Below are 19,549 nucleotides of genomic sequence, written 5' to 3'. Positions count from 1 at the left end.
CTGGTCAGCTGCGAGTTTCAACACGTCGGGTTGTTTTTTTGTTTTCTTCCTTTTTTTTCCCCTGTACTTTTGTACACATATGGGTTCAACATCGAAAACCGGGTGGTGGAGTCTCATTTTTTCTTCCGGTATCTGAATTGGTAAAACATCTGTGAATGCATCAGGCAAGGGAATGAATATGGATGGCATCGACACAAGGAGGCCCGCGAGGCAAATGTTGTGGCAATTGGCGAAACAAGCTCTTTTCTCTGTGGATGTTGAGAGGCAATACCTCGCTTATAGGTTGCTGTCACGATAACCAGCAAAGCTATAATAAAAAGCGCAACAACCCAAGCGTAGTTAGGCGCCTCATTGATCGTTGTATTCTAACACCCTATCTCCCCCGGCCGTCTAGATGTCTCGACAGTGATAAACCTCCCCTTCCCTGCCCTTCGCGACCTCACATGCCTCTCCACCCGTCGAGCCCAATCCACATACTCCCAATACCTTGCCGTCTCAGCCGCATCGGCATCCTCCCTCAGCCGGTACCCCGGAAACATAACAAGTGTTTCCACCTTCCCCCAGGCGCCGCTCCAGTCCACCGTATCCCCCTCGCCGGCGCTCGCCCACAGTGCGGGGAACCACTCCCCGCATCCCGTGAAGTCGAGGTACTCGAGCCCGTACAGGCTTCTGCTGAGCCGGCGGAGGATTAACACCTGCTCCGCCCAGTCGTCATCGAGCGAGTGACTGTAGGGTCCCGTGCCGCCGTAGGGTACGGTGCGGCCCGTCTGCGGCGACACCACTGTGGCCAGCCTGGCATTAGGTGTCAGGGACGGCTCAGGCCAGAACGCGAGGCTCAGATGCGTCAGGCCTGGGAGGTGAGCCGCCAAGGCGAGGAGGTGGCGCCAGGAGACAGTGGTAGGAGTGGCGGCGGCGGCGCCGTGGGGAGGAGACGAGGAGGATGAGGTTGTAGGGCTTAGCGCGAGGGAGAGGTGGGTCAGGTTGGGGAGCAGCGGGCGTGGGACGCCGGCGGGGGACTGTTCGGTAGCATCCTCCCAGGATTCTTGCAGCTCGATGGACTTTGGCTGTGGGGGAAAGAGGAAATCGGAGAGCTCGCGGAGCTTCAGGGACCGGCCGACCGACCCGGAGAGGTCGAGGTAATGGAAATACTCATTTACGACGCTGGGGGCGAGGCTCGGGTCTTCTTGATACTCCGGCACGTCCCGTGGAGGGAGCAGGATAGCCTGAAGATCCTGCAGGGACACGCCCTCCCGGGTATAGGTGACGAGGTACACGACTAAGGCGACCCGAAGCTTGGTGGGAAGTTCATACAAGTGGTACTGGCAGTACTCTTTCTGCCACTCCCAGTCGAGGACCATGCGGCGGAGCACCATGTCGGCGAGACTCCCGCGCGCAGGCAAGTTCGCCCCAGGCAGCGACTGCTTCTCGTAACCGCCTGCCGCGCCGTATCCGATCGCCGAGCGCCGGAGAGCGTTCCCGGCTCTCTCGGGACCAGAAAGCCAGCTGCGTGGCGGCGCTGGGCCTGCTGGAAGCCTCGTCCCGGCCCGTCCGACCCGAACAGGTCGCCGTGGGCGCGGCGGCGGCGTCTCGGGGATTTGCAGAATCTGGCGGATTGCGGGCGGCACCGTCGGCCGGACCACATCCGCCACCTGCTGTCCGCTGCCGCTCAGGCCGGTGCGGCGGAGGCTGGCGAGCAACTCGTTGACCCCGCGGCCATGAGAGGAGTCATCTGCAGCATGTCAGTCTCCCCCACATCGTGCTTTGCCCACCCCCTTCCTCAACAACATCTCCGCACACCCGGAGAAGAAACACGAGAGAGACAACCAAAACAAAGAAAAACAAAGAAGAACAAAGAAAAGCAAAGAAAATAAAGAAAACACGCATCTCCGTGACCCCAGGCCAGAACCGCCACTCAAACGGCCAGGCACACGAGGGGGCACGGGTCGGTGCAGCGGGAAGACCGGGTGACGCACCATGGTGGCTGTCGTTTCTGCGGGTACCCGTGCTGCTGAGCAACGCTGGTGGGGTGGATTGCGGCTTGGAGTACTTGTTTAGGTGTCGTTTTTTCGGCATTACCCTAATTGCGGGTATTGGTTTGTGTCGAGTTGGTTTTGGCTCCCGGAAACTCGCAGCTCAAGGGAAGCTCGGGAGCAGAATACGGAGCAGGGAAGGCACGTCTCTTTCGAAAACGGCAAGCCCCTGTTGGATGCTGCGGATTTACCTGGCAGCTTCCTGTCGAGTCAGCGCACCTTCCAGTCCAGGAGACCGGCATACGGAGGCCTGAGGCAAGGGATGCTACGACCCTGATGGGGGACGTAAACAGTAAATTGGGGTGGAAGGCTTGCACAGTGGCAATGCATCTGTGTACAGAGCACGCTTAAAGTTGGAGGTTGGTACGTACCTACTGCCCGTTGACTGGCAGGCCACAAACCACCGGCGATGATATACTGCGTAGTGCATGTACTGTGTATCGCAGCAGGTGCAACAGGCTCCGTGGCGACACTCATCGTGAATCAAGGGTCCGAAGAATGGAAAACCGTTGGTCTGTGCGCAGCTGCCGAAGGCTTCCCAAGGGATTCTGTTGTACGGATTACATATATCATCCGTACTACAGTACGTCAGTACATACTCAACCTCAAAAACAACATCGGCTAATTGTCGTTTACTACCAAAACAGCTGTACTAACCAGCCTGACCCAGCAGAGACAAATGTGAGAAGACAATAGGAGAAAAGAAAGAAAAAAATTCCAGTGTTACCGTTTGGCAGGCTCTCGAGATAAGGTCGCCTTGCCACGGCGACCTGCCCACTTCAGACCGGGTGCTGCCTTTCGTGGCGGCTCAAGGAAACGCGAGAGCGCTGCGCTCCCCCCCCCCCCCCCCCCCGCGCCCCTGATGATGTGCAGATTCGGGGGGAAAGAGTCGTGTGCGCCATCTACGGAATATGCCGGGGGGGGAGAGAGAGAGAGAGAGAGAGAGTGTGTGTGTGTGTGTGTGTGTGTGTGTGTATACAAACATACACGCGGCACCGGATTGACGCCGGGGAAGGAGCGGGTCTCGAACCACTCTGCTCCCTTGGAGCGCTCTTCTCCATCTACGCCTCTCACCATTTTTTCCCGCTCCTTGATGATTCTGACCGGTGCGTCTCGGCGGAACTGCCTCGTCCTACGCGACCTTGCACGTCAGGAATGCAGCATGCTCCATGCCTTGCGTCCCGAGTGGATCGGATTGGATTTGATGTTCGTTTCGAGCTCGCAGAGCATGACGTGCATCATCCAGGCCCATCCGATCGGGCAGCTGCTCGGCGGCCACGATGGTTGTTTGGGCTATGTTGACACTTTTTGAGACCGCGGCTGCGGTGCCTCGTGCCCGACCGAGGCTGGTCTGGCGTCGTGCTACCTGGACGTCTAGCGTTGGCAGGTGTTAGGCCTTCAACATGTCAGAAGCTAGACTGCCCGAATGCGCGCCCCATGGTGTGCGTACACTGGACGCGGCGGCCGCCGGGCCTTTCCTTTGCTTCGCTGCCATTCCTGGCTTCCGCGGACGGGTTTCGCTGCTCTCGGAGGGTTGCCCGCTTTACGAATCGGATGCCGCCCCTCCCACCTCGTCGCTTGCTCCATTGCCCGCTCGGTACCGAAGCGTCCTGCCCCTTGATTGCCCTTCCGATGGTTCTCTCTGCCTCTGGGTCTCGACCGTTGGCGGGCCTCATCCGTTTGGACTCCTGCGGTTGGTAGAAAGCGCACCAGTTCCCCATCCCGCCACGACGCCTGTACGACAGGCCTGGTGCTTGGGGTTATGCAGAGGTCTTGGGGCTAGGCCTCCGTAGATCGAGACGGACTGTGTACGACTTGGTTTGAGGGGGACATCAAGCAGTCCCATTGCATCTTGTTCAACCCGGACCACGCGACAGCCGACGCGGTGCTGATGCCTACAGGCAGACGAAGAACGCTGATCTAGTGGGCGAGCTGCCGCCGCCCATGAGGCAAAGCAACCTTTAGGACGAACCCAGAGCCTCACTGGACCCCACGCCCCGTACCAGACCCAAGCCGTGTGCAGTCACGTCGGCGTCGGAAAGCGGACTCCAGGCCGCATGACCACTGCTGTTGAAGGGGGCGAAGGTGGGCAGACACGCTGACAGCCTTATGGGCACCTTGTCCGAACGCTGGCTGACGCGGAACCCGCACCGTATGTGTCGGTCGTAGGACAGAAAATATGCGTGCCTAGACCGGCGCAGTTGCAGGTTTCGTCATCTCTGCCTCCGATATATAGCATTGTCCTATACGTTCCGTTGAGCAGCTCCCGGCGCGTAGTGGCGAATATGCCCAAAGATCATCGCATGACTCTGGGCAGCCCTAGGAGCAAACTGCTAGCTAATCTCTCAACCCTGGAAGAAGAATTTCTTGTTGATCTGCTTCAAAGTCGGACGGCGTCGTCGGCTGGAGGTCTTGTTTCCGGGGTCGCACATGAAACGCGCAGCGGTACCTTGTAATGTCTTTTCCGCTCCGGCAAATGTTTGTTGTGCTCAGAAAGAACGGCTTGTGACAGCGATCAACCACAGAAGAAGCCAGGGCGTCCCTAATCGGGAGAGGTCAGTCGTTAAAATGGGGAAGTCACGTCAAACTGGGGGCTCGATCAGGGGTGGGCGGTTGCCCTTGAGCAACATGGGCGAAGTCGGGCATACCTGAAAAGACCTCTTCTAGCAACGGGCCCATTACTTTTACCGTTGAGTTGCGCATCCGGGCCCCCCCTGCAGTGGCTGTTCCCAGAGGGCCGGTTCCTGTGCATTTGTTCATCTCCCTGATGAGCTCTCAGAGTAACTAGAGGACCGGCCGATCGCGGGGGTTAGGAGAAGGACTCTGAGATGTGCGTAACACAAGTCTGCGGTCGGCGTAAACTCGGGGCATCTACCCTTCCCAGGAACTCCCTCCCAACCCCCGAACCCCCTCTCCCCTTGTTCCCCCAGCGTTCATTTGGTGGGATGTTTACACCTGCAGCTCGAAAGTCGAACCCTGGTGTCGATTTTGGGAATCTTGATCCTAGCGCCCCGAAGGACGTACCGACAGAGAAAAGCCTGCACGGCCTCTCTCTCGGGAATACCGCAGTGGTTGTTTTTGTGTAACTGCCGTTACCCCCAAGTTGATTGGTTTTCTGATCGGTACTATCTTGTCCTCGGAACACAACCAAAGTTTGTGATGGCCGGAGATGGGCAAAAAACAAGGCTTTCAGTTTGTGAACAAAAGATCAAACAATGGGCTGAAACGACGGTTCCTGGGTACTGATTGAGTCGGCTACACACCGGAGATGGCGGAGATGAGCCCTTAGGTTTCTAGATTGACAGTGCTGGAAGGCTATACGTCCCTGTGATTTGCTTGGCTCTGGTAACACGTTTCGGCTCAGCTTGGGAGTTAAGGCAAGCACTGCGGGGAATGCAGCACATGTGAGCCATGCTCGATGTAAACGAGCTCGGTAGAATCACTATGGGCGTTGGCTCGCTGAGAATAACCAGGGCCCAATACCTGGCATTGCTCGGATGCTGAGCGCCGGGACGCGGTGCGTAGTGAAGTCAGGCTATGCCGGGAAGCCACAGGGTTCGACGAGTATATGCCAACGCGTGTCTTTCCGTCAACAACAACGGAGGAGCGGCTCCCTTGTCGGCATCTGAGAAGCACCTTCCAGAGAACCCAGCCCTCAGATCCTTGGAAGAGGCCGGGCGAGAGAATACATACTTTGTTCGAAGCCTTAACAAGCAAATCTAGTGTAGGGCACTGTTGCCGACGGTGCACGCCTTCCCTCCATCCTCCCCTCTTTTTTCTTCTGCTTGAGTCACAAGCTCTGAAATCGAGCTTGTCAGTTTCATGGCCAACATGGGTTGCAGCCCGCCATTGTTGGGTTTAGTTGTGACCCTGTTTTGCGGCGTCCTGGTAAGGTCGATCGGTATCTGCAGCCTCGGACAAGTACCTGTTCGTACCCTTTTGTCTTGGGAGCGTCCTGAGGTTCCGAGCCAACCCTACGGATCCCGCTCCCCGCTCTTTAACTCTACTAGGGAGGTCGTGTGTCCACACACCAGCTGCTGCAGAAAGAAACCGGCGGAAACAAGGGTATCCAGTTCTTCATTCTGGTGTTGGGGTGGAGGGAAGGGTGGGGGGGGGGGCGTGGGGAGGACGGATATCAAACGCGAATTAAGGCCGGCCAGGACAGATGAGAAAACCACTCGTCGGGCAGCAAAGATGCACCTGAAGCCGCAAGCTCACAGTTCATCGGACAACGACGCAGTCGAGCTGCGGTGGCCCAGAGAAGCTACGCTTAGATGGTGAGCCGACGTAACGCCGACAGAAAGGCAACAAGGGCGGGGGGGAGGCGGCCAACTGAGACTGGGCCACAGGATGGAGCAAAGAGGCTGCGAGCATCCCGGCTCGGGCCGGGATATTGTATATGCCCGAGAAACGCCGGCGAGTGAGCGCTCAACTTGTCTGAGCAGACGGCCTCGACGGTGTGGTAGTGCTCAGTTCCCGCACGTCTGCCTGCCGCATTATGGAATGTGAGGGAGGTCGGGTGCAGAGCAACCTTGGTACAGTACAGTACGCATGAGCAAGGCTTGCCAAGGCAGCCGGTCAGAGCAGCTCCGGCCTCTGGACATCAACGGGCAGCTTAGGGCTTTCAGTTGTCAGCGGCGAAGGGGGAAGAGGATGGGCAGGAGCGGGGAGCGATGAGGGCTCGAGCTGCAGCCGAAGAGCTCTGGCACGACGACCGCCAACCGAACCGCATAATCCCGCTCTTGACACCCTCTGTGCGCTGGCGTTGGCGCGTCATCCCACCAATTGTCTCCCCAGCGAGACACGCCGCCTGGGCGGCCGTCGCTGCTGACGTGGTGCCCAGTGTGATCCAAAAACAGGAAGGCTTTCCGTCCAAGATCAGCCTGATCCCCAGAGCTTCGTGGTCGAGGGTCTACGCGCTGTTATGCCTCTGGTGTGTTTGTCACTGCAAAACAGTTTCAGTAAACCTTGCTCTTGAAGACGGGCCCGACGACCCGGGAAGACCTTTTGTGCCACGACCGCAGAAACAGAGAGTAGCGACACCACAAGGTAGATGGGCACAGGACGCGACTTGTGGACCAGAAACCCGGCTCAGTGCTCTCCATCTCGTGACAGATCTTGGGGTGCTCTGAAGTTGCACGGCGTGACTGCGATCGCACATTGACAATGGTAGGAGGTCGTTCTTGCATTCCGATTAACATTTGTGCGGAGCCTAGTATCCCTATTACGGAGATAGTAGGCGCTCCCGTCGCAGGCAGTACTTGCAGTACTCTGTAGGTCCTTTCAGATTCAGTTCTTGCCTGCAACGCTGCGCCAGGGAAAGTTGGATATTGGCAGGGTGTCGTCAATTGTTAGAGTGGGGTCCTGCTTGTAACTGATCGTTCCTGCTCTCAGCCAGGGTCCCTGGCGCACGCTAATACCTTCGGAGTACGGATTAGTGGATTAAAGTGGTTCAAAGTGGGGACTCCCGGCAGAAGCTGGCCTAGCTCAACACTTTGCTGCACGCAAGACCGCTAGGCACATCGTGTCCACCCATCTCCGCGACTGCCTCTTACAGCTCCCTCCACCAACACCTGATGAGCGTGGAAAGTGCGCGCAACGCGGAAGACGATTTCGGGACCGGTACGGAGTAGTTTAGGCGCCTTAGCCACTCAATTGCCACTGCCACTGGAACCCAGCCCCGATCCACCCGGGTCTTTTCGTTAAGTCGTGGAAACTGAACCTCATCCGAAACCCGCTCGAGCTGCAATCTGCTCCCCTCGTCCGAGCGGTTAGCCATAGCTCGATGCCCCAAACACCGTGGGTCGATCGCTGGACGTAGGTCTTGTGTGCACCTTTTCCTGACCTGGGCGGCTACCGAACAACGAGATGCCGGGTGGAGGCCGTTGGGTCCAGGCAAGGCGTGGTTCATGCAAGACAATGTAACGGATTCCTGACGTGCCGACTGAAAAGAAAAGGTTGAAAAGTGGAACAAGGCTCCTCGATCCGCAATGGTCCCATAACTGCTTAGCCGACAACACTTGCGCAAACCCTTGCCTAGGCGAGAACTCTCAGGAAGAGGGGCGGGGCGAGATGAGGTGTCACCTGGCACAAGATCTGGGTACCGCAGCAGGACGTGGCTTAAGGACAAGGCAAGCTGTGCAGCGCACGCGCTTTGCCGTCGTCCGTGTCGCATCTCATCTGCTCCCCGCGCCCGCGGAAACGGTCCGGCAGCCGATGGAGGCTGGCCGACGGCATCCACGACGACAGATGGTGCGTGATACCATCTTCTTCTTGCCGCAGAAACAGATAACGCAATCATCATTGTGGCTCACCTATGATTTGGGCCAGGCATGTTCCGCCGTCGGTATACAACCATTCTCGCTGGCAGAGGCATTCGAGGCGCCACCAGCCAAGGCTTGATCCGATTCGGCAGGCCGACGCCCAAGACGGGCCTGATCTTGCCAGCACCTGGCTTGTGTTTGTTCGGACCCGATGGCGGCCATGGAAGAAGGGTGTGTGGAAACGGGGAACTTCCATGATTGGGGTGCAAGGCAGTCGCGATAGTCCTCCTGGCGTCTCCGGGGATGTCCTCGTAACAACGGGGATGAAGGGCTGAGAACCCTGCCAACCTGCGGGGCCGATCTGGAGAGCCCAACCCCCGAAGATGTATCGCCATCTTTGTCGATTTCCTATGATGCCCGAAGCTGCCCAGCCAATCGTCTCGCAAATCGGCTGCGAAGCCGCGAAGCCACTCGACGTAACGGCCGAAAGAACATCGGATCTGAAACAACAGGGCTAGCTAATCTTCCCTCCGCCACGAAGATGCTCCGTTATTCCTGCTTTGACGTTGGATCGGTGGGTGGGCGGATGCGTCGATTCGAAGCAGACGGGAAGCTGCGCAAGCGATTGTACTCTGAATTGCCCTCTCATACGCTCTATTCGGTATCTCAGCGCTAGCAGCCCCCCCCCCCCCCCATGTTTCAGGGCAGACGAGTACCGTCCAAGGCAGAGAAGGAAGAATCATCCGAGGATTTTTTTTTTTTTTGGTCGAACCCCTTTCTCCTCAAGACAACAGCGTCAACAACAACCACCGCAACCATGAGGCGCGAATGTGGGACGAGGATGGTGGTTGCTCCCTGCCCGTGTCAGATGAGCCGACTGGGCCGTACCCCTTGCTTGGCTAGGGCTGGCTCGCTGCCGGAATCTTGCTCGTCGATCATCTACTCGGGCTGACGCAACCCCACTCGCCACTCGTTGAGCTGTTCAGCTTGCCCGAGTTCCTAAACTGGACCGTGGAGCTATCAGAATGCTCAAGCACATGTCAGGAATGGTTAGCGTGTTCTACTTTCCCAACTTAATTTTGCGTGTCGGGTGAAGAACCCGCTCTCTCAAGTTGGACAACCGCGGATGATTTTGCCTTTTGGTTCTGTCGGCTGTGGCCGAGAAGGTTATGCCTATAGGGCCGAAAGCTAAAGGAGACCGCAAGAGACCTTCCTCTCCGTGGGGTTCTTGAATGGGCTGACTACAATACGGGTGGCCGAGGCGGCTTTCTCCGTCTGGCGAGAGCCTTACCCTCTGAACGAGGAGATATCGAGAATTATTGGCTCTTGCCTTTTCATTTCATACCCCCCCCCCCCCCCCTTTCCCCAAATGCAGCGTTCGGGAAACGATACACGTGATGGCAGGAAGGCATGTGCCCCTCCGATTGGAAGCGGAAGTGGCTCTCACCGAAGCTTGTCCCATGGCTGCAAGTAGCCGATTGTGCATTCATCTCATGGCTAGGGGCTGGGGGGAATTTCTTCTGCCGCCGAAACAATTGCTTGTGGCCTGCTTCGTTTCGAGGGTACTGACGGTAGGGTGGTTGCAGGGGGGCTAATGCATGGAAAGCGAGGAAGCCGGCATAGCTTGACTGTGTTCTGGCTTTCCCTCGCTGGCAGCCACAGGCTATAGGCTTATATCACGCCGTCGTTCACGGAATCGGCAGCGTCAAGAGCCAGATTAAGCAAAAGCCGGAGAGACTGCGGTTAAACTCAGCTCAGCTTGTTGTGCAAGGACGAGTAGACTGACAGGCTGATGCCGTACGGCTCACCGAGATAAAATATGCGTCACTGGTCCAGAAGAGGTACCTGTGTTGATTTGTTTGGCCAGGGTACTAGCCGGCGTGACGGCACGAATCAAGGGTCCGACAATTCGGCGGCTTCTTGCTTTGTCTGTCCAGTGCGGTCCTTTGACCGACCCTGAGTTAGTCAATGTGGATTTGCTGTCCACAAGCCTAACAAGGGGCTGCCGATGGGCCTCGTCTTCTGGTACATGGGCGATTACGCAGGGAGAAGAGCAATCTAAGGCCATCATCCCCCGTTACCATACCGGTTGTATCAAAGCTCTAGCCCCGGTTCTGTCTACTTAAGAGACGAGGGGGACTCCAAGCTCACGTCTGCATTATCCGTTATCTGATTCCTGACCCAAAACTCTGCGCAACTTCACCAGTCCCGGCACTAGACTTAAGAGGAAGACGCAGCAACCCTCTGTTAACCACGTCTAGTCTCGCTAGAGCGCTTCAGATTTGCTCGTCGCTCACTCTCGCTTTCTGTTTGCAGGCGGCCTAGACTGGGGCCACGTCTCAATCTCTCTGTACTACACCCTACGCCTGCCAGCCTCTCTGCGAGCAACATCTCCAGTCAGCCCTGCGCGATCTTGCTATAAGCTCCCGATCAGAAACTACAACGACAACGACGCCGTTATCGAGAGCAAACCTATCGTGAATCCTGTGCCCGGAATCAACACAGGACACTTGCATCGACAAGCGCGGGCTAGTCGTTGCTGCCATTACAAGCATTGGCACTTGAAACAACAAACGGGAGAAGCAACGACAAAATCTCCTGACCACGAGATCACGGTTGAGATCCCATCCATCCCCGTGGCTTCCCCTATTGGACCTGCCGATAGCTTTGACAGCTCGGGCTTGTTGTCCACGTACCAATTGGGCCATCTCGAGGTAAGCGGAAGCTCCAACTCGTTGTTCCTTTGCGTATACCTTGCGGCCTTTTCCGGGTGGATATACTCCCGGAGTTATGCGTCCCGTGGCGCGCGCCTTGTATTAAGAGAAACGCATATCCAAGCTTCGAGATGCCGGCCTCCTGCGACAGAGCCGACGCCTATTGCAAATGACAACGGGCCCCGATCCCACAGTGTGGAGGTGTGCATACACAGCTGGACAGCTTTCTAACCGAATTTTATGTTCGCCCGCGTCATCACGCAACAAGCAGTCAACTGTAAGTCGAAAAGGCGCGGATGGCGACGAGTGTGACGCACGGAGAGGGAAAAAAAAAAAGGAGAAGGAAAAAGAGGCGCAAAGCTTGAGCACTCGTTCACGCAGGAACTGCTAATAGCTCGCCTCCGCTACCCATTGGTGGTTCAGTCAATAATACCAAGGACGTCGATAGTGCACGACATTTTCGATCCAGCTGGAAGAGTTTATCACTGCCCGAGTCTGGCCAATAGTCCTTCCGCCTTTATTGCATGTACGAGGGGCTGCGTGGGCCGGTATTCAGCCAGCTTTGCTGACAAGAGATCTCGGATTTTACAGTCGAACAAAGACTCTGGCCCGTCGACGCTCAGGGTATTGCGAATTGTGCCCTTGGCATGACCGGGGTACCTTCGGAGGTCAGTCCGCCAATCCCCCTGCTGAGACGCCTCGCCCCGGGTATGCACCCTCGGGAGATTTGGGAAGCAAAGGCAACGCGATTTTCTGGGCTCTATCTGTATTGGCCCCGCGTTCACGCGTCCCATTCCGGCGTCGCGTGATGCCCCTTGCCGTTTAGCTCTACTCTTCCCGCACCTGCAACGCAAGGTCTCTCGATACCGGCGGGTGCAGAAGGTGCAGAAGGGGCAGACTGTTTACAAGACACCATGACTGACTTTCAGGGATACTGGAGCTAACCACTGTCTCGAATTTTCTTTAGAGGCACCGCAAACGCTCTGGCTCCCAACAGGAGCAGAGGAACTGGCGTATGAATCAACTGCCCAAGGTACTACTTCCCTGATGTTACCCCTTGCTTTTGTGTTATCGCCATCAAGATTGGTGAAGACGACCGAAGGCCTCCCCCGTTTGCTCCGGAAGACGCCAATTCGTTCGCAACAAGGAGACGTCGAGCTGCCGTTTTACCCCAGCACTCATTCGTAGCAACCAGGGTGGACAAACGAAGGAACACCCTTGCATGTTTTGTTGCCAGCTCTTGTGCAAGGTAAGTGAAAGCCTCGAGAGCCACAATGGCCAACCCCTCAAACAATTTCCTTTTTCTTTTTCCCTTTTTTTTAAAAGAATTACTTTCATACCCTTTTTCTGGCCCTCAAACACTCGAGATATAAATTTAGCACCCAGAGTCTGACCGTTTGGCGGCCGTTTCTCAATCTTATTCCAGTCGACTGGCATCTGCCCATCCCAATTTGAGAGTTCAAGGGCCAGGGCCTTGCCCTCTTCTGCATGCAGCTGTTGGGCATAGTCTGACCGACGAGGGGTTTTCCTTCTCTGCCGGTCGCTTCACCCCCCGTCGAGCGCACGCAGAGAGAACCTGAAGGCCCTCACTCCCACGCTGCTTTGCCATTGTCTTGGCTCGGCAATGCCAGTTAAAGGGGCCTCGGCTGGCGTACCGTTGAAGCAACAACTTTCACGTTGGAAAACACGTACGTCCGCCATGGTTGCATCCCGAGTGTGAAGCGCGTCTGCAGAACCCCGCCGCCGTCGCTAGAACTGCTTGCTTCTGGCCGCGGACTCGCGGGGCAACCCAAGGTGGTATCTATGTACCCCTGCAGGTGCATCGGTACCTTGTTGTACCCGATGTCCATGCTTTGTCTGTACATACATACACACACCTACATCACGACATACACGCAGTACGTACATCCACGGGCTGATGGCCTCGATGGTACAACGGCTGGTCGAGCCCTTGGAGCTCAGAAGCCGGTCTTCAGAGGTCTCCCGGGCCGCCAGGGGTGAAGGGCATCATCAGACACGAGACGATTTCTCGGGAACTTATGTCAGATTTTGCTTCCTAGCTCAACTTATTTCCAGATGTCCTTATTCCCCTTTTCTTATTTTTCTTTTATTTTTTTTGCTTTTCCCCTTTCGCCTCGGCCCCCCACCTCTGTTCTTTTTTTCGCACTATATTCCTCCCGCATCTCAGCTCCTATTCGGCCCCTCTGCCACGGAAAACCGGCCGCTGGTCTGCAGCCTGTTGCTAATTAAGCCACAGGTTTCATTTCACCACCGCCTGCGCTTGCCGGTCTCCTTCAGAGCGCAATCGGATATGCGCCTGGTTCAGTTCCATGCCGGTTGAAAAGGGCATTCCAGCAGCACCATTGGCCCCCTTGTGATATAACTAATTCTCTGCCTTGTCTCGACGCATCCGAGTCTTCCACATTCCTGTTGCTGAGCACGACACACAAGACGGGACGGACGAGCTGGGGAGATATGGCAAGACTGATCTAACAGGTGCGTTTCCACAGGATTACGTCGAGCCCTCGCCGCCCTCTGGCTCCGGGCTGGACTATCTCGATATACACGCTTCGTCTGACATGTGGTGCGTGAGGCTGCCTTCTCCTTTACGTCTTTTCTTTTCTTTTTTTTTTTTTCATTTATTTATTTGGTATTATTGTCAGTACCTTTTCTTTCCGCGATCTGCGTCTTTCAGCCCGCCTCACCAAGAGAAGGAGCTCGGTGGCTCAAAGTTACCGGTCCTCCGTCCGTACCTATACCCCTACTTTCCCCCTCCATTAAGTGTTCTCGAGGGATTTCCCGCTCTCTCCTCCTTTTGTTGGTTACACCCTCATTCGCCAAGATTCGAGATCTTAGTGCAAGTGCCATCAGAAACCCTTGACACCCAACCTGACCACTCTTTGCCGGCCTCTCTGTTCTTTTGCAATTTGTTCTCAGCAGACCACTCCTATTGCATCTGACGAGGTGTTACTGTCTCCTCTTCGGTGGTGCGTAAGTGCAATACTGCCGTTGGCCTTCCGCTTTTCTTGATCGCAGCGCGAGTAAAAGGACAAGGGTATTCGCTCCGGGGCATGGTACAGTACGTGCTACCTGGATCGATCGCCGCAAGCCTTGCTCCCGCACCGTTGCCGCATGCGCCATGCTCGTTCTTCCGAATGCTGCTAAGACTGCTGCGGCACCCCTGCAAAACACTTGTGCACCGCACTGGTACGACGGGCTCCGTCCCACCGCCAACACTCGGAGTTGCACAAGGCTAGACTGGGAACACGGCGTCCGTAGTGGCCTGGGGCGTGTGAAGAATAGGGAAAAAAAAGATCACACACACACCCCACCTTCCTCTCTGCTCGCCCCCCCCTTTCCCCCCATGCAACACACCCCCCCTCCACTTTCACCCTACCCGCTCCCCGGTCTGCGCATGCGCTGAAGCGTGGTCGGTTGCTGACCCAGAAGTACCTCTAGCTTCACCCAAGGCTCCACTAGTTCGCTGTCGGCCATAGAAACGTCCACCCAGCCTTCCTCATATTTGAGTCTGATACCTTCGGTCCCTCAGCCGCCCGTCACGCCGTACTCCCCCGACGGTGGCCACTTTTATACCCCCGCTCCTCCCATCTTCCCGGGCCTGGAGGTCAGGCCTCGACTGGGCTCTAAGTATGTGACACGTTAACTTCTGTCGTTATGACCGTTCTGTCCCATGGCGCACTCATTCTCCCCAGTCGCTTACAGCGGTAGCAGTAGCACGGCCGGCCAGGGCATGGCGCATGCCCATCGTTCCACGACATTGCCGCATCCAGGAACACACTTGAGCGCGCGAGAGGCCTACGCATCGGCGACACCCGCATTCAGGAGATCGGAACATCACATCCAACGGTCGCCGCCCTTTTCCAGCATACGACGCAGTAACCTCCTTTCTCCAACCAGCACATCGACCTCATACGGGTCTCTCAAGATGGACACGGGCTATCCCGGATCCAGGACCCAGCCCAGCATCCCTCCCCTGGGCCCCATGACATCGCTCGGCCATCTTTCATATGGCGACACATCGGCCACTCCGATCCAAGTTGACATCAGCGGCGTCATTGACAAGGGCTTCTTCGTGGCCGAGAACGAGTGGACGTGTTATCGCCGCAATTACTTCGCGTGCATATGCTCCTTCTCCCTGACACCCCTGCTGCCCAACTCGCCCATCCACTTCCTGCCGACGGGATCCACGCAGGCCTACAGCGTGTACGGGTTCGCCATGTGCATCTCAGCGGTCGTCTCCGACAACGAAAGCCACACCATCGAGCTGGTTCAGCACACCCCGAAACGAGACAAGGGCCCGATTGCAAAGCCCGACAAGGTGCGACTGTCACCAAAGCCGCCGCAGGCAAGCCAGCACCCCTTGACAAGCCTCTATGGGGCCCCAGAGGCCAGCCTCGGATCGCCGAGATATGAGCAGGGCTTCGGTCAGCCCCAACAGAGCTCGGCGCCCACCGAGCACACCTTTGAGCGCATTCAGTTCAAGCAGGCGACGGCCAACAACGGGAAGCGAAGGGCGGCTCAGCAGTACTACCACCTCCTGGTCGAGCTGTGGGCCGACGTCGGTCAGCAAGGCGGCGGGGATTCGTGGGTTAAGGTCGCGTACCGGAAGTCGGCCAAGATGATTGTCCGTGGCCGGTCTCCAGGCCATTACCAGTCAGAGAGGCGAGGGAGCGCAAGCAGCGGACCCGGCGGCTCTAGCGGTAGTATGGGTGGCGGTGGATACACAACGGGCCTCCTTGGGCCCGGGGAGTATCCGGCAAACCAGCCCATGATGGGAGGAGGAGGCTACGCGCAGCAGTACGACACCCGGTCCGGCGGCTACGGCGGGGCCCGGCCACACCACGAGCTCAACATGGAGCCGCTTATTTCAACCGAGGATGTCAAAGCCATGACCAGTACCAAAGGATATCAGTACTACCCAGCAACCATTTACGAGAGCGAACATCATGACCCGAGACAACAACAACAACAAGAGCAGCAGCAGCAACAACCACAGGAGCAGCAGGAGCAGCAGCAACAGCATCACCATCATCATCACCACCACCACCATCAGCAGGTTGAACTGTTCTCACACGCACGCCAGGAGGTTTCGGGGAGCGGTGCGGCACCCTCGATGAGCGCCATGTTCGACCCAACCAAGGTCAAGCCGGAGATGGAGAACGGGCTCCCCAGCCTGCTCTACCACAGCGTTCCGTATTACCAACGGTGCGGGCGGTTCGAAGGAAAGGCGACGTCGAGCGGCCAGTATCCGAAATTGATCCCCCCACCTTCCACTACCATGAACATGACCTGAACAGGACGCTCGACCGGCAAGGCAACGAAGAGACGAACGAGCGGTCGAACGAACGAGCGAACGAACGAGCGAACGAACGAGATGGCCACGCTTTCTCCTTTTTCCTCTTGTCTTTTTGTTATTTATCCCATCACTCCGTGCATTGCCACAGTTACGTGGCCTATGCTATCATCATGTCACATCTGCGATGCATTCCACGGGCCAAAGATCTATTTGGAAATGGGGGTGGGAGGAAAAGAGCCATGATGGGATCTAAAAAAGCCAACGACTAAATGTCCACAAGAAAAATTCGCTTCACGTGTCTGGTCACCAAGCGGGACTGCTCTGAAGAGTGTCTCTCTCTCTCTTCTTCCTCCCCGATTTTCTTCCTTTTCTTCCTCTTTGTTTTCCTATCGCCCCTTCTTTCCCTGTTTATCGCATGCTGCTCTGCTTTTCGCTTCCCATATTTTGTCTTTTTTCCCTTCTTGACATGTATTTTGCGCCCCTAGACGGGGAAGAAGGGTATTCGGGCATGATGAGATTGGCTTGGCGCAAGGGGATTCTGCGGGACGGGAAATACGACACGGAACCTGAGGGCTATGGATGGTATGGTAATACGTGGGTGAATGGGGCTCCGGAGATTTCATGACCTACGGTGGGAACCGACAAGGCGCTGTATTTTCGTTGTCTCTTCGCCTAGGTTTTCGTTTTCTTTTTTTTGTTTCTTTCTTTTTTTGGTCATCCTTTTTCTGTTCTTGATTCCTTCGCGCTTACACCCCTGTATCGCGCGCTGACGGCACGGGCGGGACTCGACCACCCGAGGAAGCCGGGGGACTAGGGATCGGCACCGAGAAGCTTGATGACTGATTTCTCTTTTCCCTAGGACTCTTAGAACATGATGCTGCCTCAGAGGAATTCCGCGGGAAACAGAGAGGGTTATGCGCGACGAAGCATGGCATTTTCAGGATACCCGGTGCATTAATCTCTGACTTTCTCTTGTGCCTCGTGATTTACTACTTTTTTTTTCTTTTTCAACTGGCTGCTCGACGCTAGGAGACAGCGTCTGATTTCTTTCTTCCCATGTAGCGGTCGATGCATCTTGTTATGCTTAGTCTCCCGGCTGGGGTTGGCGCCCTGGCCTTCCTTCGGTCCCGAACTTGCGGCGAGGTTTTCTCCCCGCAGCGCCAAGCAGAACCCGACATCATCAACCGGGGTTCAGTTTGTTCTTTTTCCCATTTTTTTAATTCTCTCTCATCTCAGAAGAGACTGAGACTTGGGACAGCAGCGGGAATAGTGTAGGTCTAGCTTGCGCGGGGAATGCAATGGATGGAATTGTGGAGGTAGAGAGGAAAGGAAAAAAAAGGAGGGCCGAGGGGAAGCCAGGGTTCGATGAACAACCCGTTCCCCATCTTCTTCTCTTTCTCTTTCCCTCCCTCCCGTATCCCATCATTACAATGTATATTGCAATCTGCGCAACTCTTTCTTTCAAAAGGGGCTCAATTTATGAACCATCTACTGTGTATCCCACGTATGTGCTTTGCGGATGTGCGCCCCTTAAAAAGCGATCACAACTTGGCCTGAACTAGTGTACGGATTCTGATGATAGCAGTCTCGCTGGATGCTGAGAGTTGAGTGTGGGAAAGAGTTACACAACGAAAGAAAGAACAGGCCAGGGGTTGAAGCCAATAATTGGTGGGCACCTGAAAGCGATCCACTTTCTCCCGTTGGACATCGGATTCTGGGGTAATGTATGTATGTACGGACTGTATGTACGGATTACATACATATGTACAAGCATGAATGTCCTTGTATGTACTGCGTCCAAGTGGGTGGAGATGACATTAACTCCCGATTCGACCTTGCTGTGGATCTCATTCTCACGAAGATGGACAACGCTGAATGCGGCAGGGCTTGCCGTGCACTCCGAATACAGTCATCATGGAGTGACTGACCCGAGGATTGATAAGCGAAAGGGATCCACTCGCGCCGATGGCTGTGCCAGACGTCCTTGCACTCCGAGTCGTATTATTAGTTAGTGTAGGGCTGCCGTCATGGGGCGTTAGGCCCTGGACGGCTCACGCTCACCGGTCTGCGACTCGTCGTTGCTGGTGTGAGGCAGTTAATTCCCGGGGAAGAAGCCCGGGGAAGAAGCCCGGGGGATCCTACTCGCGAGATTTGCGAGGCCCGGCACCAAGCTGCAGCTTCTCTCACCTCCATCGCGCGGCGGAGGGCGGAGCGTGCTCCCTTGGCGTCGGTTTGGTTCGAGTTTCCAAGGAGAGAAGCTCGCCTGTAGTCAGATCACCTTGTTGGATGCAGCAAAGTCTCAGCCCCCCCCCCCCCTCCTCTCCCACCCTGGTTAACGGACGGGTTAATACGGCAGTGCGCGACATTTGCGGAGAAAGTGTGCAGCTTTCGGACTTAGAACCGAGGTATGTAGGAACGGAAGGCGAGGCGTGCACACTATTGTAGCTACCTACCTCACACTATAAGATGTATTGCGATATCTAATAGCACTGTTCTACCTACTGAGGCACCAAGTTGAGGTCTGATGGAATGGGGGGTTGGTGTTGTTTAATGTTAGAGTTCGATTAGCATCATTTGAAAGACACGGGCGCTTCTTGCACAGCGGTCTTCGCTAATTACGTCGTACTTCGTACGCCAGTGCGGCTTCAAAGGCAGGCACCGCGCCGAATGAGGATTGGTGGGACGCGGAGGCTGTCAGGCAGGCACGGGCGCGCCAATCAAGCGCATCCAATGCTCTCCTTCCTGCCCTGCTTGTCTCGAAGGCTTAGGCCACGATAAGAAGCCCGGAAAGGGTGGTAAGCTGCAGCGGGCAATCAATCTACTATGTATGCGCCCACCATCTGCAGACCAACCAACTCAAAGAGGATCCAACAGCGCCCTTCCCGGAGAGGACAGCTAACCGGAGATGCCCGTGCCCAAGACCCTGGACACAAGTCAGCAGCTTTCCCACACCATTGGGAATTGCAACCCCTCGATTTGTTTTCTGGGCCACTTCTCTGATCTTTAACGCTTCGAAATTCGCGCTGGCCAAAACCAGCGCCGATTGCAGAGCGCCCACGCGGCGTCGTACCGCTTATCCGCCCATCTGCTGATCTGCCGAAGCCAACTTCCAGCCCCTCTCTCCGAAGGGGGGCAGTATGGCTTGCATGCACCAGCCAAGCTCGCAGGCTAGGTCGCCACTTTCCTCGGTATTCCGTACACTACAATCATTCCTTGGGGCCCGGA

General features: G+C 56.2%; 3 protein-coding genes across 3 annotated transcripts; 1 reads left to right on the top strand and 2 right to left on the bottom strand.

Annotated features, from left to right (window-relative positions):
• Positions 1 to 277: 277 nt before the first annotated feature.
• Positions 278 to 1,553, bottom strand: MYCTH_2310107 (uncharacterized protein). Its single transcript, XM_003665852.1, has one exon. The coding sequence runs from the start codon at positions 1,371 to 1,373 to the stop codon at positions 366 to 368; it is 1,008 nt and encodes a 335-aa protein (XP_003665900.1). The 5' UTR covers positions 1,374 to 1,553; the 3' UTR covers positions 278 to 365.
• Positions 1,554 to 3,162: 1,609 nt separating this feature from the next.
• On the bottom strand, positions 3,163 to 4,676 carry MYCTH_2129781 (uncharacterized protein; the record flags this gene model as incomplete). The annotated part of the gene is made up of 5 exons (XM_003665851.1): positions 3,163 to 3,404; positions 3,481 to 3,777; positions 3,836 to 3,925; positions 4,003 to 4,217; positions 4,612 to 4,676. The coding sequence occupies 5 exons, from the start codon at positions 4,674 to 4,676 to the stop codon at positions 3,163 to 3,165; spliced, it is 909 nt and encodes a 302-aa protein (XP_003665899.1).
• Positions 4,677 to 14,464: 9,788 nt separating this feature from the next.
• Positions 14,465 to 16,321, top strand: MYCTH_37566 (p53-like transcription factor; the record flags this gene model as incomplete). The annotated part of the gene is made up of 2 exons (XM_003665850.1): positions 14,465 to 14,655; positions 14,737 to 16,321. Coding segments are annotated over 2 exons (1,776 nt in total), but the record flags the coding sequence as incomplete, so codon positions are not given.
• Positions 16,322 to 19,549: the final 3,228 nt, after the last annotated feature.

Source organism: Thermothelomyces thermophilus, chromosome 6, assembly GCF_000226095.1.
Source record: "Thermothelomyces thermophilus ATCC 42464 chromosome 6, complete sequence".
In the NCBI taxonomy this organism is placed as follows: domain Eukaryota; kingdom Fungi; phylum Ascomycota; class Sordariomycetes; order Sordariales; family Chaetomiaceae; genus Thermothelomyces; species Thermothelomyces thermophilus.
This window is presented reverse-complemented; position numbering and strand designations above follow the sequence as displayed.

Bases quoted from the DNA above. Each gene is read 5' to 3' on its own strand.
- MYCTH_2310107 (XM_003665852.1), bottom strand. From the start codon at position 1,373: ATGGTGCTCCGCCGCATGGTCCTCGACTGGGAGTGGCAGAAAGAGTAC.